The 24532-nt window shown below is 39.5% G+C and overlaps 1 protein-coding gene across 1 annotated transcript in view; it reads left to right on the forward strand.

Annotated features, from left to right (window-relative positions):
• DOK5 (docking protein 5) overlaps nucleotides 1-24532 on the forward strand; it is a 141098-nt gene that overhangs the window by 78812 nt on the left and 37754 nt on the right. Inside the window, exons 3-5 of the mRNA XM_030839141.2 lie at nucleotides 19339-19453; nucleotides 19538-19657; nucleotides 22455-22644. Of these exons, the coding sequence (XP_030695001.1) occupies nucleotides 19339-19453; nucleotides 19538-19657; nucleotides 22455-22644 (425 nt within the window). The remainder of the gene's footprint in view (nucleotides 1-19338; nucleotides 19454-19537; nucleotides 19658-22454; nucleotides 22645-24532) is intronic.

The following is a 24532-nucleotide window of genomic DNA, read 5'->3' on the forward strand; positions in this document are numbered from 1 at the left end:
GACTGCCTGTCGCCTGTTTAACTTCAGCTGCACGGTTTCCCCAATCCAACTTTATTCTGCGACAGGTGCCCTGGGCTCCTCACTCTCCGCAGAACATGCCAAGCACATTCCTACCTTCGAACTTGCTCTTCCCTTTGCTTTGGCTCTCCCAGCAAATATCCTCAAAGCTCACATCCTTTGTTTCGGGTCATTGTTCATATTCCTCCTCTACGTGAAGCCATCACCTACCCCCATTATTTAAAATGGAATCCTTGGACACCTTCCCTCTCCATCTCCCTTTGTTTTTCTCTTTAGCACTTATCACTACATACATATCTACTTGACTGTTTCTTATTGTCTTTACTACAATACCACCAAAAATAAGCTCCACAAGGGCAGAGATATTTTTGGTGGGGGCGTAAGTCTGCTTCTACTCCTTATCAGGGCCTAACACATAGCAGACACTTTTTAAACTCTTGATTGAAAAGCTATGTATATAATCGGCAGAGGACATGGAATACATGTAGATGTCTTTGTGTCACACTTTTATTTAGCTTATCAGAAAATCTTGAGAAATCTGAAACCAGGAAAAGGAATTTTGATTTGGAGGAAATGGGGTGTGTGGGGATGGGAGCACAGAAAGCCAGGATTGGGAAGTTTTATGAGGACAGACTCAAATGTAAAACCAAAGTGGATTGAAAAGATTCCCCTTGAATGTGAAACAAGTAAGGGGAGATTGAGGACAAACTTGCCCTATTTCCCAGACTTCTACCTGCTGGCTTTGGAATTTAATATGCAGATCTTTGGGGAATGTGATAAGCCACATTCTCTTTCATCTATAATAGTCATTAACCAAAGCTCAAAGCATTAGAACGGAAGAATTATCTACGCTAAGCCTCCAAGCCCTTGATGAGTTCCTGTAGCCTATTCATCTCCTTACTCTTTCAGGCCTCATACGTTTAGTATTAATCTCTCGGGGATATATAAAAAGCTAGAGTAACTCTGAGATGTGCATTTTTTATCTAAATTCTGTGTAATTTATGAATCTTGATAATAGTAGGGTGATAAGTAGCACACCGTGAACAGATTTCAGAGTTCATTTGAACACAAATAAAGCAATTTCCAAAAGAATTGAAGAACTGTATATTATGCTGTTTGATCAACACATAGATGATGTGGCATATACACCCATATCTCTCCTGTAGGACGTCTGTAGCATTTATGGGAATATAGAGCTTCTTTTGTTTCACTTTTAAAGATATTATTATGGAAAAAATGCCAGCTTTATGTATGTGATTCATTTTAGAAGTTTTTAAAGCAAGAAATTGTCTGTAGAATTTTAAAACTTGGTGCTTTCCTCACTGACAAGGGAGCTAAAGGTGCTCTCATAAAAAATTGGAAAATAAATATATAAATAATGCACATACAGAACCATTCATTTTTCATGTCTTCTTCTGCGAAGCACCCCTCAAGCACCCACAGCTGTCAGAGACGGCTGTGAATTTGATTAACTGTAATTGCAACGATATTAAGACTCCAGTGACTTTATTTTTCATTGATTTCTTTCCAGTTTTATTGAGAGATAATTGACATACATCACTGTCTAAGTTTGAGACAAAGGATTCCAGCGACTTCCTGACCTTCTTGTGAAACACAAGTTTATTGTTTTCACTCAGCAAATCAAAGTTGCTTACACCAAGCAGAAGGGGGGTTGAGAATTTCTGTGCCCACTTTTACTTTTTTGAGGTGAATAACAACTGGGAAGAAATCTAAGTGGAGAGACGATTGTCTGTTGTTTTTGAGACCAAGGCAGTTAGTGTGGTGGGAAGTATGCTGACCCTGGGCTCGGTAAACCTACTTTCTCTTTTCCCTTTTTTTCTTTTCTTTCTCTCTCTTTTTTCCTTTTTCAGCTAACCTCACTTTATTTATTTAAGTAAAGTGGATATACACATATTATGTTAGTTTCAGGTGTACAGCCTAGTGATTCCGTTTTTTTTTCAATTAATTTTTATTGGAGTATAGTTGATTTACAATGTTGTGTTAGTTTCTGCTGTACAGCAAAGTGATTCACTTATACATGTACCATATATCCACTCTTTTTAGATTCTTTTCCCATGTAGGCCATTACAGAGTATTGAGTAGAGTTCCCTGTGCTGTACTGTAGGTCCTTATTAGTTATCTATTTTATATATAGTAGTGTATATATGTCAGTCCCAGTCTCCCAATTTATCCTTGCCGCCCCCTTTCCCCCTATAAAACTCTTAGACGAAAATATAGGCAGAAAAAAAAAAAAAGAAAATATAGGCAGAACACTCTCTGACATTAAGCACAGCAATATCTTTTTTTTTTTTTTTTTTTGCGGTACGCGGGCCTCTCACTGCTGTGGCCTCTCCCATTGCGGAGCACAGGCTCCGGACGCGCAGACTTAGCGGCCATGGCTCACGGGTCCAGCCGCTCCGCGGCATGTGGGATCTTCCCGCACCAGGGCACGAACCCGTGTCCCCTTCATCGGCAAGTGGACTCTCAACCACTGCGCCACCAGGGAAGCCCAGCAATATCTTTTTTGATCCACCTCCTAGAGTAATGAAGATAAAAACAAAAATAAACAAATGGGACCTAATTAAACTTAAAAGCTTTTGCACAGCAAAGGAAACCATAAAAAAACTGAAAAGACAGTCCACAGAATGCGAGAAAATATTTGCAAACAAAGCGACTGACAAGGGATTAATCTCCAAAATATACAAACATCTCATGCAGCTCAATATCAAAAAAACAAACAACCCGATCAAAACATGGGCAGAAGATCTTAATAGACATTCCTCCAAAGAAGACATACAGGTGGGCAGAAAGCACATGAAAAGATGCTCAACATCACTAATTATTAGAGAAATGCAAATCAAAACTACAATAAGGTATCACCTCAAACAGGTCAGAATGGCCACATCAAAAAATCTACAGATAATAAATGCTAGAGAGGGTGTGGAGAAAAGGGAACCCTCTTGCACTCTTGGTGGGAATGTAAATTGATACAGCCACTATGGAGAACAGTATGGAGGTTCCTTAAGAAACTAAAAATAAAGCTACCATATGAGATCCAGCAATCCCACTCTTGGGCATATATCCGGAGAAAACCATAATTCGAAAAGATACATGCACCACAATGTTCATTGCAGTACTATTTACAATAGCCAGGACATAGAAGTAATCTAAACGTCCATCGATGGAGGAATGGATAAAGAAGATGTGGCACATATATACAATGGAATATTAGCCATAAGAAAGAATGAAATAATGTCATTTGCAGTGACATGGATGGACCTAGAGACTGTCATACTGAGTGAAGTAAGTCAGACAAAGACAAATATGATATCACTTATATGTGGAATCTAAAAAGTGATTGAGCATTTTTGCAGATTCTACTCCATTATAGGTTATTACAAGATAATGGGTGTAATTCCCTGTGCTATATCCTTCTTGCTTATCTATTTTATATGTAGTAGTTTGTATCTGTTAATCCCGTACCCCTAATTTGTCCCTCCCCTCTCCCCTCTCTCCTCTCTCCTTTGGTCACCACAAGTTTCTTTTCTGTATCTGTGAGTCTGTTTCTATGTTGCATAAAAATTCATTTGTATTATTTTTTTAGATTCCACATATAAGTGATATCATACCGTATTTGTCTTTCTCTGACTTATTTCACTAAGCATAATATTCTCTAGGTTCATCCATGTTGCTGCATATGGCAGTATTTCATTCTTTTTCATGGCTGTGCAATATTCCACTGTGTGTGTGTGTGTGTGTGTGTGTGTGTGTGTGTGTGTGTGTACACATGCACACCCCATCTTCTTAATCCAGTTGTCTGTTGATGGGCACTTGAGTTCCTTCCATGTCTTGGCTATTTTCAATAGTGCTGCTGTGAGCCATGTAATCCCCTTGAGAGTCATCCAAGTTGTTGTGTTGTGTGTTTCAATATTCTGTCCCTGTTTATTGTTAAGCAATGTTCCATAGTATGGAGTACCACAGTTTATTTACATTCATCCACTGAAGAACTAGTTGTTTCTAATTTTTTATTATTATGGATAAAGTTTTTATCTTTCTTGGATTAACTCCCAAGAGTGCAACTACTGGATCATATTGTGGCTGCATGTTTATTTTTATAAGAAATTGCTAACCTGTCTTAACAGAGTGGCTGTGGATTTTACATTCCTACCAGCAATGAATGACTGATCCAGTGTCTCTGCATCTTCACCAGCATTTGGTGGTATCACTATTTTTATTTTAGTCATTCTGATAGTGATACCTCATTGTGGTTTTAATTTGTATTCCCTAATGGCTAATGATGTTGAACATAATTTCATGCACTTAATTGCCATCTGTATGTCTTTTTCTATGAAATATCTCTCCATACATGTTTACCAATTTTTAATAGATTTTTTTTTAACCATTGAGTTTTGGTGATTTTTTATGGTCTCGATTCTACTCTTCTGTCAGGTATGTGGTTGCAAATATTTTCTTTTCCATAGCTTATCTTTTATCCTCTTAACAGGATCTTTTGCAGAACAAAAGTTTTCATTCTAATGAGGTCCAGTATTTGAACTTTTACTTTTATGGATTATGCTTTTGCTGTCAAGTCTAAAAACTCTTTGCCTAGCCCTCGATCCTGAACATTTTCTTTTTCTAAAATTTTATAGTTTTAAGTTATATATTTAAGTTCATGATTCATTTTGAGTTTAATTTTTGTATAAGGTGTGAGACGTAGGTTGAGTTTCATTCTTTTTACCTAAGGTTGCCCAATTGTTCCAATACAATTTGTTTTTAAAAGAAAAATATTTATTTTTTCCCACTGAATTACTTTTGCACATTTATCAAAAATCATTTGGGCATATTAGCAGAAGTCTATATCTGGGTTCTCTTTTCTTTCTCATTGAGCTGTGTATCGTATTCTCTTGATTACTGTAAATATATACTAATCTTTAATACTGGGTAGAAGGATTGCTTCCACTTATTCTTTTTCTAAAGCTTATTTAGCTATTTTAGTGCCTTTCCATAAAATTTTAAATGAAGCTTGTCTGTGCTTACAGAAAACCCATGTTAGAATTTTGAAAATAATTATATTAAGCCTATAGATCAAATTGTGGGAGAACTGACATCTTTTCTGTGTCAAGTCTTTCAGTTCATAAACATGGTCACTCCATTTATTTGAATTTTAAAAACTTCTTTCATCAGCATTTTGTAATGTTCAACCTCCATATCCTGTACATGGTTTGCTAAGTTTATATGTGATTATTTCATTTAATTTGGATTAAATTTAAAGCCCTTTTGAATTAAATACTTGTGTGTAAACCAGTCATTTTTGGCCTATAATCTGATAAAACAATCATCCAGTTTAAATCGTTTTTTTCCTACCCCACAATTATTAGACTAATCATTTGAAACGATTAGCTTTCCTTGCATTTTGGAAAGAAACTCAGGTTTTTGAGGGTTTATGAAAATGTAATCTGTTTAGTCTGTCACTGGTCTATTAGTTTGTTTGACTTAGTTATCTCAAGAAACACACATATGCACATAGGAAAATAAGAATAAGAAAAAAACAAACTTAGCTACAAAGTTCATTGAATGTATAAATGCTTTTCCCTCCCCATTCTTATGTATTTCTTACATGAATTTCTTAAAAGCCTGTATCTCTAGGACTTGATCTATGTGATTTCACATTTGTGTTTATGTGGAAACACTTGACTATAATCCAAGAACAGACAGAAGCGCTCTGTAAATGATGTCAAAAGGAAAAGGGTGGGTTTTCTCAAGTTGGTAAAAAAATTAGTCAAATGGTTTTTGGGTGTGGGAGAAACTACAGGATATTGTTGACCAAGTAAGTTACTGCACAAGAAGTTGTGTTGACAAAGGATAGAGATCCCCTTACCTCATTTTATACTTTTTTGCAGATTTCTTTTTCTTGTCACTCATTTTTAAAAATTGTAAATATCCTGCATCTTCCTTGTAACAAATGTAAACAATTCTGAAGTGTATGAAGTAAAATGAAAGAAAATAATCCTACCTTTGCCCCTAGTCCCTGTCTTCAGAAAAAAAAATACTAATAGACTGATGTGCATCCCTCAAACTCTTTTCTCTACACAAATAGAAGCATATTCTCGCACGTATATAGATCACATTTTTAAAGCAAAAATAGAGTAATTCATTACATACTATGCATATTGTGTTTAAGGAGAGCATAAATCCAGATTTCCCCAGGATGTTTTGATAATCCTGTAGTGTTTATATAACTTTTAGTAACAACTTCTTTCACATTCAAAATATTCTGGTTTATGAGATAAAATAAATGGTCACATTAATTACACCCTTTCTCTCATGCTTTGACTATAATTCTAAGTCAATAAGTAGTGTCTGCACCTCATTAGTTTAACAGCTCCAGACTACTCTTTAATATTGATACACCACAATCTGTTTAAAAATACCCAAATTGATGGGCAAAAAGGTTTATAATTTTTTACTAATATAAATTCTATTGTGGTGAAAACCTTGTGCATCTGTCTTTATATGCTCATGCTAATCTTTTTGGAAGGGAAAGTCTTAAATGTGAGATGGTCAGCTAATATCCTGTACCTTTAACATTTTTGTAGCTACTGCCAAGTTGTCTCCAGATAGATTATCCAAAATCCCACACCCACGGACAGCTTAGGGAAGTGCCCTTCACCCCAGACTCCATTCTCTCTGTAAATTTCAGATGCAGACTTTTCAGTGTAAGTACACTTTGGTGTGTGTGTGGCTTTTTATTTTTAAGGAAGACACAATGAACAGATTATTTAAATTATTTCATGTGTACAAGTAAAGCTCCACTCTTCAGGGAAGACAGTCCAAATTTGTACCTCAGACAGGCGCTAGTCCAATTTATTTTAAGTGACCAAGGGCATATAGATATTTTTGGAAAGAATGAAACCATCTCTATGGGGGCTGGGATATAACTGTCTAGACTGGTTCTTTCTTAAGAAATCTTTTATAAAATGTTTGCTTAAACTGCTGTGTTCCAGGTCCCGAGGGGAGACTTGTGGATAGAAATGTTTTATGCTGACAACTTTTGATTAGAACTCGGGATGTCTCTTCTCATTTGTCCCTGCTTACTGGCACTGCATTAAAACCATTGGTACTTTTTTTGTGTGTGTGTGGTACGCGGGCCTCTCACTGTTGCGGCCTCTCCCGTTGCGGAGCACAGGCTCCGGACGCGCAGGCTCAGCGGCCATGGCTCACGGGCCCAGCCGCTGCGCGGCATGTGGGATCTTCCCGGACCGGGGCACGAACCCGTGTCCCCTGCATCGGCAGGCGGACTCTCAACCACTGCGCCACCAGGGAAGCCCCCACTGGTACTTTTTTTAGGAAAGACAATATGAAAAAGTTTGGAACACATTATAAGAAGTCTTGCAACATTTTAATGGAAATGTTTATTAGAGCTTTTCAGAGTGCTCTGAAAATTTCAACAGATAATAATAATGTAATAACAATAATAATAATGTAATGGATTATTTTATTAATCCTGTACTTGAGAAAACATTACGGACCCAGAAATGGATTGCTTTTACCTGACTTTTATTTTCAAAGGCAACCTACAAAAGTTAAAGGGATTTATGCCTCTTCATTTTCTGTAGGATAATGGCTTTATTTATTTATTTTAGAATGAAATAATTTGAAGCTTCTGCAGAGCTTCACAATTTGCATATACAACGTGAATTGCTCACTTAATTCATTCAGTCCCACAAGGGGAAAAATAATTAGGATACAGCCTACAAAAGCAAGGCGGAAAAATTGCCTTTTAGGTAGTGGTCTCCATTTCACTCTGTAAACATAAATAAATCATTATCTGTAAATTATCATCAGCAAAAGAAGGGGAAAAATTGGAAATCAAATCCTTGTTTTCCTAAATGGCTTTTGACTTCGCAGCACACCAGAAACATACTTAATATTCCCACGCAATGCTGACGACTTGCATAATTCTGACAGGAATATACCAGTTCCTCAAGGGAATGTACTTTTAAAAATCCGATTGTATTAATCTTCCCTTGAAACACCAGAAAAAATGTCAGCCGTTTCTCTGTCTAGTTACAAAATAATCCATTTAGAAAATTGAACTGTGTAATTTGTAATTGTTCTCCAAGTTGTTAATGCAAAACTATATCAGTAGCAAACTAAACTTTTAAAGTATGGCCACTTTGTTCATCGCTGGCTGTTAAACATTTATTTCAATGACTACTATCATTTATGACGAATAAGGCATCTGGAATATGGCTTTAAACAGACAAATTGATTTGGCAGTCCTTCTTTTGGAATTCCTAATTGCACGGCATACTTAAAGACTTATCAGAAATTTAGGAGAGTGTCGAATATTTCTTTTCTTTGAGGGAGTCATAGTACTTTGGATTTTTGATACTCAGAAAACTAGAAAACAAGAAATGCATGGTAATTAAGTAGTTCTTAAATCTCTCCCTGTTTTCCCATTCCTCCCGCTCTAACCTACGCTAAAGTCATAACTATTACCTGGTTGCCTCCTGGCCTTTCTGGACCTCATTTCTGCCCTCTGGTCATGATGTTCCCTTCCTTCCCCATGGTTAAGTCCACCATGTATGGCCAAGCCAGCTGTCCACCGCTCAGCTCCAGAGGGCGCCATTCTCGTCAACTCTGTGAGCATAGAACTCTCATCGGCCTTGTTCATTCTCTACTTTTACTGTAATGGGGTTTTCACCCGCTGCACTGTTAGTTAACATTATGGCTGTGGGGCAGTCCTGTTCACTGTAGGATGTATAGCAGCATCTCTGGCCTCTACCCACTAGATGCCAGTAGCACCTCCCGGTTTGGGCAACCAAAAATATCTCTGTACTTTGTGAAATCTTTTCCCCTGGGAAGGAGGGAGGTGCGAGATCTCCACCAGGCTGAGAACCGCTGGCCTGTAGAGGAATCTTTCTAATGCGTAGATGTTACCTTCCATTTGTTTGCTTTAAACCTCTTAGTGTACGCTCTGCAGACTTCATGAGTCACAGTGAACTCCTGACGGCATCACACGGGGCCTGTTCGGATGCAGCCCCAGTCCAGCGGCTCCCGCTCCGCGCTTTGTCTGTTGCCCACTGCTGCCCGCCTCGCCGCCGCTCTTCCCCAGGTTTTTATGTACCAAACTGCAATTTCGCGATTGTGCATGTGTAGGCTCTGTTTGGTCTGGAAATTCATCTTTCCTTTCTCTGCCTCATAAACTTCCCGTCATCCTTCACGACCCACCTTAGGAATCACCAGGCCTGACTCAGGAACGATGGCCTCTCTGATTCGTTGCTGTATGTTCATTTGGTGGCAGTTAGCGGTTTAGTAAAGAGTCGTTGGATCATCTGTGTTTGAATCCCAGCTCTGCTGTTTGCCTGCTGAGTCAGCAAATTCACCTTTGTAGACCTCGACACTCTTCTGTGTACCATGGGAATAATATCATAGTGAGAAAGGATGTGAAAAGTCCAATAACATAATCCATAGGAAGGGCTTAGAACCCAAGATCTGGCAGGTAATTCAGAGTCTGCCTGCTTGGAGTCAAATCCTGCCTCTGTCACTGGTCAGGAATTGTCCAGCCCCTGGCAGGGTAACAACATCATCGCGCCTCAGTCTCCTTGTCTTTACGATGGGGATGGTGATTGGGAAGCGGGGCTTTCGTTTAACGTGTGCGTGTTGAGGGTCACTGGAGATCCAGCAGAGAACAAAGCAGGGGACTCCCTGCTTCGACTTCAGCATAAAGGAAAAGTATAATATATAGTGTGTCGGCATGACTGATACATGCTAAGGAGGAAATGAAAGCAGGGAAAAGGGATAGGCATGTGGAATGAGAGTGTTGCAATTTTATTTATTTTTTAAAATTAAATTAAAATAAAATTAATTAATTTATTTTTCGTTGTGTTGGGTCTTCGTTGCTGCGTGCAGGCTTCTCATTGCGGTGGCTTCTCTTGTTGCGGAGCACGGGCGCTAGGTGTGCGGGCTTTGGTAGTTGTGGCACGCGAGCTCAGTAGTTGTGGCGCTCGGGCTTAGTTGCTCCACAGCATGTGGGATCTTCCCGGACCAGGGCTCGAACCCGTGTCCCCTGCATTGGCAGGAAGATTCTTAACCACTGCGCCACCAGGGAAGCCCCTACAATTTTAAATACAGTCATCAGGAGAAGATGTTGTGTGAGTCGCTGAAGAAGGCAGGAGTGAGGCCTCTTCCTATAGAGGAAGAGTGTCTCCGGGCAAAGGAAGAGCAAGCCCAAGTGTTCTTGCTTGGCGGGACTGAAAAGACCACAGAAATGAGAGGGATTTCAGTTGGGCTTTTAAGATAAGGAAAACAGTAAATTGTGCACTGCCTTTGTTTCACTAGGGTTGTGTCTCTTCAATATAATGACCTCTAGCGTCACAATAGGCTGTGTGTGCAGAGAAGTATTTGGAGGAACATTCTGAAAGTCCCAAAGAACTGTCCAGTAGGTAAGTGGGAGTTACGTGGAGACTTCAGTGTGCAGCTTTTTATTTCCTCCAGCTATTGGAAAGAGATCCATTTCTCTTAGAGGAGCACAGAGTGTGTGGGAGGAATACACGTGGTCGGGCTCTATCTTGAGAAGAGTAAATCAAAGTTTGTTCAGACCGATTTTCAGGCAGTGCCATCCAATGTAATCACACGCTAGAGCCAGAAAAGCACACCACCAACAAGGTAGCCTTCTGTCATTTTCTGCATTGGCGCAGGAAAGGCGAGTTGGACCGCCTTCTCCATCTGCCTGGAGTCTCTATTGAAGGGAGGATGCTTCAGTGCAAGGGGAAGATTGGAAGTCCCCCATAAGGTGCTCTGCAAATGCCACCAAAAGCTTTGAGAAACAAAGAATCGCCAGCATCCCTTCTCAACAGGCTCTAGAAGTGTAACCTCAATGGACCACCATATTCACCTGTGCATGATTTTCTTCAGATTCGAAGTAACTACAGTTAGAACTTGCAGTTGTGATAACAGCTAGCTGGCTGTCCTTCTGGAATGCCTGTAAAGAGACTGATGATGGGGTCAGGTCCCAAATGGCTTGGTTCCCTTCTTGAGTAAGCTACCCAGTTGTGTACACCAGCTCACCTACTGACAAATGTAAATTAAAAACTGAGGATGAGGCTGTCCAAATGCATAAAGGGTGTATGGTGGGCACCTCTATCAACTAAACGTGCAGTAAATTCTACATAAACTTGCTCACCTGATTAAATGCAGTAGTCCACATTTTTGAAATAAATGAGTAATCATAGTGATTCTAGTAATATTCATGACCTGTGTTTCCAGATTACTTTAATAAAAAGCAGTATGCAGGTGGGAACAGTAAAAGCATCCTTGGTCAATATTATCTTGACTCTGGCACTCATAGATATAGGGACTTAGGTTGACAAACCAGTTGGATTAAAAGGAACAGTATTTTGATGCAGATGAGTCTTCAGTGGATGCTAAGACAACTCTCTGAAAGGTGGTTGGGTAACAGCTTATTCACATGATACCGAAGTATCACCGAGCATGGATGAATCTCATAGACATGATATTGGGTGAAAGAAACCAAACACAGAAAAATACATATGATACGATTCCATTTATATAAAGTTTTCTAAAAGGCAAAACTAACCAGTGGTGATGGAGGTAACGGTAGTGGTTTTATCTATGGTCAGTTCTGACCCAGGAAGTGGTGATATTAACTGAAATGTTTTGTATGTCAGTCAAAACATTGGTGGCTGCCCAGGTGTGTACATGTGTCAAGGTTCACTGGACTGTGGTCTTGAGATTTCTGTCTTTTACTGTATGTGCTTGATCCCCAGGACCTGATATTTGGATTCCGTGCTTGTCCCAAGCAGAATTTCACTAGAGCAGTAGCTTGGGATGCAAACCATGGTGCCAGGTGTACTCACATAAAAGCAAGTGGTTTTTGAAAAACTGAGTTTCTTCAGCATTTTAAGGTCTAAGTAGGAAAGATGAGTTTAGTTCAGAGTGTCTTCTTTTGAGTTGACAAGCACTTTATTTTTCCTTAGGAATTAAGATTTGCATTTCTTTTTTTTTTCTCTCTCTCTCAAGATATGATTTACAACTTGCAGAAATAACTTTTAATTGTTTCCAAAACTGTTTGCAACTTTAGTTTTATTCATTTGCTCATTTATTCAGCCAGTCACTTATTCACTCATTTACTTATAGTATGTTTTAAGGAGCACACCCTATGGAGTGTACTGCTAGAAATAACATACATCTATAGAAGCCAGAAGTTCTAGCTTTGAGTGTGGCTCGACCCTTCCATTCTACCTGAGAAATCATAATTAAGTTACTTCTCTGATTCTCACTATTCTTCCTTGTAATGGGTTTAATAATAGTGCCGAGGACGTTATATCATCCTGAGAATTTAGTATTACATTGTAGCCATTCAGCATTCTGTGGTTGATTGAAGTGACGTGTGAGGAGGAGTAGGGTGGGATTCATTTATAACTGAGGAGTAGGGTGGGATTCATTTTCCTCATGTAGTTAGACTAGTTCTACTTATATATAATGGTGACACTGTAAGATTTTCTTTGAAAAAAATTTTTAAAACCAAATGATTCAACTACTAAATTAAAAACGATAACCAATGTTCTAGTGGATTATTATGTATCTGAGTAGGAAATGTGGTCTCCTTTGTACTAGAAGCAATATTGTTATACAGTGGGATTTGAGAGAAAAACTCTATGAAAATTCTTGGCCAAAAGGGCATCAAACAGAGGGTGTATTAGCCAACTTCTGCTATGGCAACAGTTCCAAAATCTTAGTAGCTTATAGCAGCTCATCTTTATCCTCTGCCCTTGTCGCCTGAGGGATCTGGGTTGGCTGTGGGTGTATTGAGCATAGCTGGATTAATTTGACTCAGTTGCAGTCCATCTGTCCTGCATTCAGAGATCCAGGAAGAAGGAGGGGGATATTGTTATTGTAGTGGAGGGCTGAAGCTCAAGGAGAGTGGAACTGACTTACACACACAGTTAAAGCATCTTCTTGAGCACATCAGCTCACATTCTGTTGGCCAAAGCAAGTTGCGTGACCAAGTCCAAACTCAGTAAAGAGTCACGAGGGCCAGGAGGCGAGGGACGATTTTGAACAAATAATTCAATCTAGACAGTGAAGGTTGCTGTGAGGTACAGAATTTGCCTTTGGTCTGATTGGAAATACTTCCAGATTCTAAAGAGAGAATCATTTTTGCCAAGTCTTACCTTTACTTAATCTTTCCATCCTCTGTGCTCATAAACATATTTTATGTATTAGGGAAGCTCCTGTTTAGTGTTCATTATCTCTTACCAGCAGAATTTTCAAGGAGCCACTGTCTTCCATGAATTTTTTTTTTTTTTGCGGTACGCGGGCCTCTCACTGCTGTGGCCTCTCCCGTTGCGGAGCGCAGGCTCCGGACGCGCAGGCTCAGCGGCCATGGCTCACGGGCCCGGCCGCTCCGCGGCATGTGGCATCTTCCCGGACCGGGGCACGAACCCACGTCCCCTGCATCGGCAGGCGGACTCTCAACCACTGCGCCACCAGGGAAGCCCCTTCCATGAATTTTGAATCAGTCCAAGGATTGAATTGGGCCCAGGATGTATTAAGTCAGATTAAGCCTAGAGCTAGCCTGGGCTTTTGAAAGTAAACACCCAATTTCAAGAGAAAATCAAGCATTTCAAAGGTCCTAATATTGACATTTTCAGTAACCCATATGGATGTCTCTGGTCTTCTTTGGCAGATTTTAGCTCCATTTCAAGAGAAAAATCTCTGGAGTCAGGATGCTTAAATATATCCTGGAAAAAGAAAAGGAAGGTTAGAGATTGAGAGGCCACAGAATAATTTGAAAGAGTAACCAGACAGGTAGCAGCCCAGAAAATAAACAGAAGTTGTTTTGATTGTCTAACTTGGTCAGCTGTTCCCTTAGCATGAAGATGATATAAAAGCGTAGGTCAAAATATTTAAACTCTATGTATATACCATTTTTAATCACACAATTTGACTTCTTTTTGTTTTCTGCTTACTATCAAAACCCTCTGTTAGTAATGAAAATTTGTAACTGGATCTCATTTAGACCTCTCTTGGGAACTGTTCTTTTGATCTTTAAATCATAATTCTCAGACATATTTCAGATTTTGGTCATGAGGCTTGAAATGCTTTGTTGTCTCTCATTTAGGACATGCAATCATGAAATGGACAAAAAAGGCAAAAAGAAAACAAATGGTCCTATTCAGATGGGTGACCTTTGGGATACCAAGTGGGCACCAAATCTTTACCAAGTTTCTATTGAAATTTACTGTCATGCCTCTGCGAAGCACATGAGAATGGTTCTGGGTGACTCTATGACCTTTAGGTCAATTGGTTGTCACCTGGACTGTTGACTCAGTAGAAAATGAAATGAAAGTCAGTTTCATAATAGTTGTATTAGATTAGGAGTGTTAGATTGATGGTGTTTTTCCTAATTTTTAGTCATTTGTCATTCGTAACTGTTTGTGGTCACAGTAGCACCTCTACTCTTATGTACTTAATTTTTTTGCTTGAAATCATATCACTTCTTTGTTTAAATAAATTCACTGTAAAAGAACATTTTCTTACTACCATCAATAGAAACGGGTATTGTTTGCCATGAACAGGAATTAACAGTTAAAAAGAAGTACAAGGGAAAGAAAATAATATTACTAAGGCTGAATAATATCCCGTTCTAGGTATATACCACATTTTCTTTATTCATCTATCAATGGACATTTAGGTTGTTTCCATATCTTGGCTATTGTAGATAATACTTCAGTAAACACAGAAGTGTAAATATCCCTTTGAGGTCCTTTGAATTTCCTTTGAGTATATACCCAAAAGTGGGATTGCTGGACCACACGGTAGTTTTGTTTTTACTTTTTTGAGGAACCTCCATACTGTTTTCCACAGCAGCTGCATCATTTTGCATTACCACTAACAACGCACAAAACTTCCGTATCTTATCCCTAGTGAATAGAACAGTACTTGACACAGAGTAAATTTTACAAATAAATAAATGAATGAATGAGTAAATGAATAGTAAATAAACAATGAATTAAACATTTTGATGAACGAATGGATGCAAGGAAGATTCTTGAAGAGGGAATGTTGTTCTCCTGCAATCGTGCTTAAGTGGTTCCCTCCTTGATGCTGTTACACCTTGAAGAAATTTTTACATTTTTTCTGTGAATCTCTACACAAAGAGCATAATTCATGTAAAGTTTAGGGTGTGTCTATTCTCCTGCACTGTGGAAGAAAAATAAAATCTAGAAAACTGTAAATGTAATCTATAAAACCCAGGAGAGCGTTTTCCTTAAAAGTTTTGAACTTGGCAAGAAAGAACTTCTGGGTGATCTGAGGCATAAGGAAAAGACAATAAATGCATACTGAAGTTGAACTGAAGTCATTACACGCGAGTGGTCCCGAAAGCTCATCCTCTTTGAGACAGGGCTGAGGATCCCATAGAGTCATTTTTGATGGTCAGTTACACTGTTGTCGCCCCCGTTTAAGATACTGCTCATATTAAATGATAATCTGAGACCTTATCAGAATCTCTCTTTACTTCAAAAGTAATTATTTAGGGGCCAATTATTTCTTTGGGAAAGGAATATTAAAAAAAAATACGTCCTGCCTCGTTTTTCTCATTTACAAAATGAAGTGATGGTGGAAATAAATGTCTCATAGAAGTTTCTGTGTGACTTATAAATATATCTGAAAATGTTAATTCTCATAATTGTCACTGTAGCATGTGTTTTGAGGAAGATTCTATTATGAATTCAAGCAGATTGCAATTCTTTTGGAAGTAAGGTGTGCACGCGAGCATACGTTTGTGTGTGTGTGTGTGTGTGTGTGTGTGTGTGTGTGTGTACACGTGCTCACTGAGATGTAGTTCTGAGGTGGGGACAGAAACTGTTGCTTCAGAACCTGATGGTCCTTCCACACATAAAACATAACCCTACCCGCTCCTTTGCTCCTTAAACGTTCACCCTGAGAGGGGTGTGGGGTTTCTTATTATCTAAACCAGTTTCCAGAATGGATGATTGTGTTTGGACTCATGCAGCTCTCCCTGCACTTCCTGACCCTTTCAGGTGACTTATTCCTTCCTCTTTGCCCTTGGTGGATGTTTAATGAAATGACATATTTCAAGGTCATTGCTGAGTTTGAGGCTAGGGTGGACTAATCTTATATAATATCTCAGTAGAGCGTTAGAATAAAACCTACCCCCATGAAAAGAAAGAGGTCCTCCAATAGGAGATGACTTTCGGAGTTAAAGATTCTCTCTGCTGAACTTTTGCAGGGTTTGTCATTATTAGTGTTTTGGACGGTGAAGAGCGGAAGCTTTGGGGTCAGTTTGCCTCATTCGCAACTCGTTTGTGCCATCTTTTAGCTGTGGACTTGGGCAGATGAGTTTAACCTTTCTCATCCCCAGTCTCTTCATCTGGAAAATACTGATAATAATATCAGTCATAGGATTTTTATGAAGATCAAATAAGATGTTCTATATAAAAATATTAAGCAGAGTGTGTATAAATGTAGGGTGTAGGCTCAATAAATGTTGACTCTCAAATGATTGTTTTTCATTGATTCAGCTCATCAGTAAGTAGGTGACTCATGTCTAGCTGGGAGCTGGAGAGCTAAATGGATTAATTACAACAACAGATAATAGAATAGAGCTTCATGCAGCAGACATGGGAACAGAGAGAGGGAACAATGAATTCACACTGAGGTCAGGGCAACTTTCCCAGAGGACGTGAACCTTGAAGGAAAAGTGAAATTCCCCTGGAGAAAAGAGACAGGAGAGAGAGGCACTCACCCTGGAGAAGCATCATACACGTGAATTTGTGGGTGAGTTTGGTCTTTTGTTCAAGTCCACCTACATTCATTGAATTCTCGCTATGTGACAGGCTCTGGGTTAGATTCAGGGGGCAAAGTGGTGAGCAAAAAATATACCGTTTCTGCCCTATGGAACTTTTATTCTAAGACAGGCGCTAAACCATAACCCGTGTAGCCATCCGAGGTCTGTGAGGGCAAAGATGTCATTGGATCGTAGAGCCTTGAGACGTTGATTTGACGGGGGCTGGGGGGTTGTGCAGTGGGGCTCTGCAGGTAAATGAGATTTAAACTAAGACCAGCAGGGCCAGTGGGAGTGAAGTAAGGAGACCATGGGGAAGGCTCTGTGCCGGGAGAATCATGGTGCCTCCTGGGAACTGAATAAAGGCCAGTGTGGCTGGGACATAGGTTGCTCGGGAAGGTGTCAGAGAGGAGCCTGGTGAGAGCTATAAGGAGGACCACAGGGGGCTTTCATAATCATTCTAAGGATCTGGGCTTTTGTTGCAAGTGCAAAAGGGAAGTCATTGAAATGTTCTGTTTTATGCCTAGAAACGCTGGAGTCAGAACTGCATTTTAAAAAACTCATCTGTGCCCCCTGACCCTCACTTGTCCAAGCGCCTCTGTTCACGTTAAGGCTCCTTTTTCCTTTTTCACCAAAATATCTTTGCTTCCGCCAAAGCTACTTCCTTCCCAAAGCTGACTAGGGTTTTCAAAAGAAAACATTAAAAAAAAAAAAAAAGAAAGAAAGAAAAGATCATCTGGATGCTGTGTTTACAGTGAATGAATGGGGTTAGGATAGAAGTGGAGAGACCAGTAAGCAGTTATGGCAAGATGATAGTGGCTTATATTGTGGTATTAGCACAGAAATAAGCAAAAAATAAACAGTTGCATCTGGTAAACGCTGAGAGACTTGGTGCAGTTGGGGAATGAGATAGGTAGTGTTTAGCCACTAAAGAGTTTGCAGCTTTTGGGAAACAGTGTTATCTGTTTGGGTTACTACAACAAAAATACTATACATTGGGTAGCTGATAAACAACAGACACGTATTTCTCACGGTTCTGGAGGCTGGGAAGTCCAAGGTCAAGTCACAGGGAGATGCAGTGTCTGGTGAGAACTCACTTTCTGGTTTCTGGAAGGCGACTTCTTGCTGTGTCCTTACATGGCAGAAGGGACAAGGGAGCTCTCTGGGGCCTCTTTTCTAAGAGCACTAATCCCATTCACAAGGGCTCCACCCTCATGACCTAATCACCCCAAAGGCTCCACCTCTTAATACCATCCCCTTAGAGGTAGGCTTTCAACATATGAATTTGGGAGGGCCACAAACATTTGGTCCGTAGCAACTGTTGTGATATTTCATGCTGAGAAATTTGCACTATCCTATAAAGAGAGCCAGTGGAGTTTAAGAAGCAGGGAAGTGAAATCATCAGGTTTGGATGTGCATGGACAGTATTTGCTTCTCTCCTCACCTACTTCCTGAGCCAAGCATTTATTGAATTTAGAGTAATAGATGGGAGACATGGCATGACATTACTGATGGCAAAGACTGATGGGAGACACATTCTTTTGTATAACACAGAAGAGATAGACTAAGTTAGTGTGAGAGGGTTATTTATCTTGTAAATACTCTGCCCCAAGCCACCTAAACCTTCTCTCCTGCAGGACTCAATGATCACAGCCCTGGAGTACAGCAGGGGATCTGGATGTAACTGAATGAGAGATGGCATTTTGGAAACACAATGAGCCAATACCCCTTGTGGGAGGGAAACGGTTCATAAAAGAGTTAGAGGGAGAGAGGGAGGTGAGGAGAATGGCTAGTGGGGAAAGCTTTCCCCTACTGTTAGGAAGAAGGTGATTACCATGCAGTATTTTCAGACCCTGAGACAGTGGCCCCATAACCATGGAGAAGCTGGGAGTAAGTCAGAGAGACTGGAGTGACACCTCACCTACCAGCTCTCTGTGTTGGAATATATGACTTCAACCCTGAGTAGAGGGGCATCTTTGAGAATCCTAAGACTCTATCTCTGATTATCAAAGGGTGAGATCATCTAGTTATGAACCAGACCACCATTGCCTTCTCTTCCTCGGGGTCAGTGTGTTTAAGATGCTTGCGTTGGGAGTACTCTGAAGAGACGGGGTATTTGAAAGTCTGTCCACATTGATGGAGATAAACATGATGACAATGGAGAAGGCAGAGTCTTTGACAGGGGCGGATAAAAAACTAAAAACATAAAACAGGTGTCTACGTCTACAAAGCTTTGAGCCTGTGCCTCTTAATAGGCTTCAAAAGAAAAAAATCTAAAAAGGGGAGGTAGTCTGTTAACCTTCCTTGCTAGGCACTGAGGATGACACTGAAATAATTCATCGCTTTTGAATACACACTCTTCTGTCAGGCTGTGTTCGCCTGGGACACGCCTTCTGCCTTCTGTGCCTCCACTCAGTTTGACGGTGTTGATGGGAAGCTTTCTTTCCGGAGCATCCTCATACTCACCATCGTTCATTTTTCAGGTTACAGAACTCAACAACGTGAAGAACGTAGCTCGGTTGCCAAAAAGCACCAAGAAGCATGCCATAGTGATTTATTTCAATGACGATACGTCCAAGACCTTTGCCTGTGAATCAGGTTTGTCGGAGGCAGGGAGGGCTTTGGCTTTTTGTTTTTCAGCGGGTGCTGGGCATACACGTTAATCTCTGGACATTTCCGCAGATCTTGAGGCTGATGAATGGTGCAAAGTTCTCCAGATGGAGTGTGTAGGGACGCGAGTCAATGACATCAGCCTTGGAGAGCCTGACTTACTGGCTACGGGGGTTGAGAGAGAACAGAGTGGTATGTAAAGAGAATTCTCTCCTTTGCTCTTTTCTAAAACTGTTTTTGTCCCCATGTAATGAAACGTGAGACATCTTCATGATGTAAAAATTTTGAAGGTATAAAAATGTATAAAGAAAGAAGTAAAAATAACCTTTTATTTCACCTAAAACCTGAGCAGACATTTCAGTGTGTTTCTTTTCTTAACATGTTTTCAACGTATAATGGGAATGTATCTACATTAATAATATCAGATAGAAGTTATGCGGAACCTGCTGTGTGTGTGTCAGTTTTGTGCAGAAGATGCATTAGACCGTTTAATTTTCCTGGCAGCCCTATGATATAAGTACTATTACTTCTCCATTTTACAGATGAGGAAATTGAAGCTTAAAAGAGCTAAAGGTCTTGCTCCAATTCCAATAACTACTGTTTGATTCCAGACTATACTCTTGAGCCTATATTTATAGTGTACAGCTTTTACAATGCAATGGGTTCTTGTCTTGCTTTTTTTCACTTAAAATTTTTATTGAACACTTTCCAGTGTTTTTAATAGAATCCAGACCTCATGAATGTTTCATCAAGTTTAAACCCACCTAAATCTGTGATATACTTTTTTAGCTCTAACAATTGACCCAACTCTTTAAGCTCAACGCTCAACCTGGGAATATGTCATTATAAATAATAATGACTGAAATATTCATGAACACTTCAACAGAATCAATGTTGGTTTGCAGTATGAGCTTGGAGGCGAGGAATCATTTCTTTGGCTCCAAATAACTGGGCCTTGTGATGGGATAGATGGGATCCCATAGTTCTACTCTTAGCCTATTGACTTGATCTATGAGGATATATCACAACCAAAGAGGCTGTGGGTCACCTGGCTTGATTACGAACATGGCAGAGGTGGAATTGTGCTGACCCTTTCAGTGGATTCACACTCCAGTTGTTAGTAAAAAATGCCCTTTCTCCAGTTGGAACTATGTCTTCATGACACATTTACAGTTGGCGACTATCTTGGAAGCCTCGTATCTGCCAGAATCCATCCCCAGGGAAGTGTTATTGACACAGTCTTAGAAGTGCTAGCTAATTCAGAGGAGCCTCTTTGCAGACTGGGAAATTGAGCGGCAGAGAGCTTAATTAAGTCCTTTATCAGGGTCATACAACCAAGCCCCAAGCTCCTCCCTCCACAGTTCACTAACTCAGGATGCTCTTGGGCTGCACGGCACCTGTAGTGCCTCACCGACAAATGCACATGAAGCCAAACATAAAGAGGAAAGCATGACAGGTTTTGATTATGTTTTAGAGGGCTCAGATCAGCACTTATTTTTCACGTTTTATATTTGCAAAGCTATATTCAGATAGTGCTCCAAACTGAATTCAAGAATTGCCTGTGCCTAGGAGTTACCTTTCTGGTACCAATTTTCTGTGCCGCAGTTTCCTCTTCTGTCAAATAGGAATAAGAACACCTCTGGTATATAACTACTAGGGATTATAATTGAACTCAGCTCTGTCTTTTAAGGCACTTTACAAGGTTAATTGTATGACTTCAAGTAATTGTAACTAAAGTGGTCACTCTTACCACTTTTGCTGTTTTTCTTGGATGAGGTAGTTTATATGGAAGAACTTCCAAGCAAAGAAATTGGTAATGGTCTCTCTTACTTCTTGCTTGATGATGACAGTCTTTCTTACTTGTTTCAGCACTCTCCAGGGAGAAATTTGCTCCACTAGAATATACTTTTAAAATAATAGTTATTAGAAAGCAGTAAATATTTGGTTACTGGGAGTTTGGAGTAACTTAGAAAACTTGAAGAATAGATGCTTGAATACATTTATGAAGACAATCTTGACACTCCTATTTACTAAACTGAAGTCTATGGAAATTCTAATGACTTCCTTATTATAAAGCAATTAATTTAGAATACCAGTGATATTATTAGTGCCACACTATTTTCTCAGATGTAGGCAATCTACCATAACAATGGATAGATAAAAGTGTGTTTGCTGTAGTAATAATATTTTTGTTTATATTTCACTTAAAATTTTGACTCTATAGCTTCCTAAATTAATGAATTTTCTAGAAATGTAATAAAAATACCATGACGGTATCTGAGGGGATGAAAATTCAGTTGCAATAATAAGCCAAGTAGTTTATTCAGAGTAATCTTGGTTAAATGTTAACAGTCATCCAAATAAGCAAATGAATATTTCTTTCCGGTATTTGACTAAAGAGAGCTCTTGTTAAAACTAGTTCAAATAGATCCACTGGAATTTTTCCAAACTGTTGGTCAGTTAAGTGCATAGTGTTAGTTAGTATTAGTTTATTTAAATAATTTGGGGTAGAGTTGTGTTCCTTTAGTTATGAAAATTATAAATTGATCAATATAATTTTAATATCATTAAACCATGCAGCAATTATTTTGCACCTGCATCTTTTGTGAACACAAAAGTGTGGGTGTAATTAACATGTACTTGGCAAGAAAAAAATTGTTTTTAATGGTTTCATTGCTTTTGTCTTTTACTGGCATACAAATTTTTATTATGCAAATTTAAAAATTCTAAAAAGATCTTTGCTCATGTAAATAGTGTTGCATGTATGTTGACAACCAGACTGTATCATTATTATGTTATTTAATATGGTCTTCATTTAAAAAAATCATTTACTGGAACTGTTAATTTATGAGAAAGGTTTATCTTCCTGAATATTCAACCAAAACCTAGAATAAGAGCTTGAATTACTTTGAAATGCCTCTTTGTTCCTACAATGTCTTTGATGTTTTATTCCTGGGGATTTTAGACTAACCTTTTGTTTTTCTCCCAGAGAGATTCAATGTGTATTTGATGCCATCTCCTAACTTAGATGTACATGGCGAATGTGCCTTGCAGATTACATATGAGCACATCTGTCTTTGGGACGTCCAGAATCCCAGAGTCAAACTCATCTCTTGGCCGCTAAGCGCCCTGCGGCGGTATGGACGAGATGCTGCTTGGTTCACTTTTGAGGCAGGGAGGTGAGTTTCATGACTGTTTTTCTACATTTTTTTCCCCAGGTTCACGTCATATAATGCTCCACTCACATTCATCTGTTCACTCTATTATAAACAAAGCCCAATTATTTAAAATTCACTTTTCAGAAATATGATCAATTTGATGCTCTTACAGCTATCCTAGAAAGTGTTTAAATTCTTCTTTTCCACACAGCTCTTCTTTGGTCTATTTAAATTTTAAGTACCTGGAAATGGAAGTGGTATAAACGCATTGGTGAATCTCCCAGAGACACAAAGGTTCTCAAGTGAGCAAATAAATCTTTAATTTTTAGTGCAGCATCCTTCTTATGTCAGAACTACTTATTTATTATCATTATAGGAAAATCTTGATAGAAAATTAAGAATTTGTTTGGGAAGGTGGGTATATTTCCCTGCTTCGGTCTCAGAAATAATAATTATTATTATTATTGGCCGCGCCGCGTGGCTTGTGGGATCTTAGTTCCCTGACCAGGGATTGAACCCATGCCCTCGGCTGTGAAAGTGCGGAGTCCTAACCAATGGACCGCCAGGGAATTCCCTCAGAAATTATTTATGTATTAACTGTAACCAGTGAAATCTGGTTATGAAAGATGTTTCATCATAGAAAATAGGCTTTTGTATTGACTGTACACCTCGTATTTCATATTGATGTGCAGAAGAATTCTGCGTTGGTCAAGATGTTTGGGGCCCATTTGGGGCAGCATTTATTCCAACTTTCATATTTTTCAGCTTTTCTTTGATTCACTCTATTTATAGGGAATAATAATAGGAAATGGGTATGTATGGCTTTTTATTGTCACTTTCAAAGGCTAAAAATTTAGTAAACCTTTGTAGTATCTCATGACTATTTGAAACTTTTTTTTTTTTTTTGCTGTACGCGGGCCTCTCACTGTTGTGGCCACTCCCGTTGCGGAGCACAGGCTCCGGACGTGCAGGCTCAGCGGCCATGGCTCACGGGCCCAGCCGCTCCGCGGCATGTGGAATCTTCCCGGACTGGGGCACGAGCCCGTGTCCCTTGCATTGGCAGGCGGACACCCAACCACTGCGCCACCAGGGAAGCCCTCCTTGAAACTGTTTAAAAATTATCTCGATCTTCCAGGTTTTAATACTGCTCATAGCTTGCAAAAGTTTAACTTCTTCATATTGACATTTAGTAGAACTGCTAAGGATCTAGGAGATTATTTTAAAGACTTTGATATTTCCCCCAAGTGTGATAGCAAACCATATAGATTTTTAAGTAGGTGTTTGTGTAGAATCGTGTTCATATTTTGTAAATAATAGGATAGAGGTAGCAGATGTGGATGTGGGGAGATATTGAAGGACCTCAAGTGAAAGAAATGGTGGAAGAAAAGTGAGGCTGTACTGGGGACATGAAGTTCAGAAATATTCCTCTTTGACCAAAAGCCGTAAAGTGCTGACTCGGGAAATGAAGGAGCTTTTTGGTTCATGACTTTGGTCTCTTTATGGTCTGACTTTTGGGTATTTTGTCCACGAACTCCAGTGGTTAGATGATTGTAGTACCTACAACCCGTGCCACACAGTGTTGTGCCTCAGATATGGTAGGGACTTAGAATATTTATTGATTTCGAGCAGCATCTTGTTCAGTGGTCATGCTTTATGGGGCCGGCGCAAACCTGAGACTGAACGAACAATCGGAAGGACAAGTATCGGGAATGTATTCTTAGGACCTCGCTCATTTCCCAAACAGTGTGGTTCCTAGTGTAAGGAGCACTGATTTGGGAGTCAGAGAGACCCTAGGTCCTGATCGCTATTCTTTCTTAGCTGTTGGCCACTTACAGAGTGTTAACTTCCCTTGTAAGTTTATCTAAGTAATAACTTCCTTCTGGGGTGGTCTTAGGTAAAAGCAGCAATG

The sequence above is a fragment of the Globicephala melas genome, chromosome 15 (genome assembly GCF_963455315.2).
Source record: "Globicephala melas chromosome 15, mGloMel1.2, whole genome shotgun sequence".
NCBI lineage: Eukaryota > Metazoa > Chordata > Mammalia > Artiodactyla > Delphinidae > Globicephala > Globicephala melas.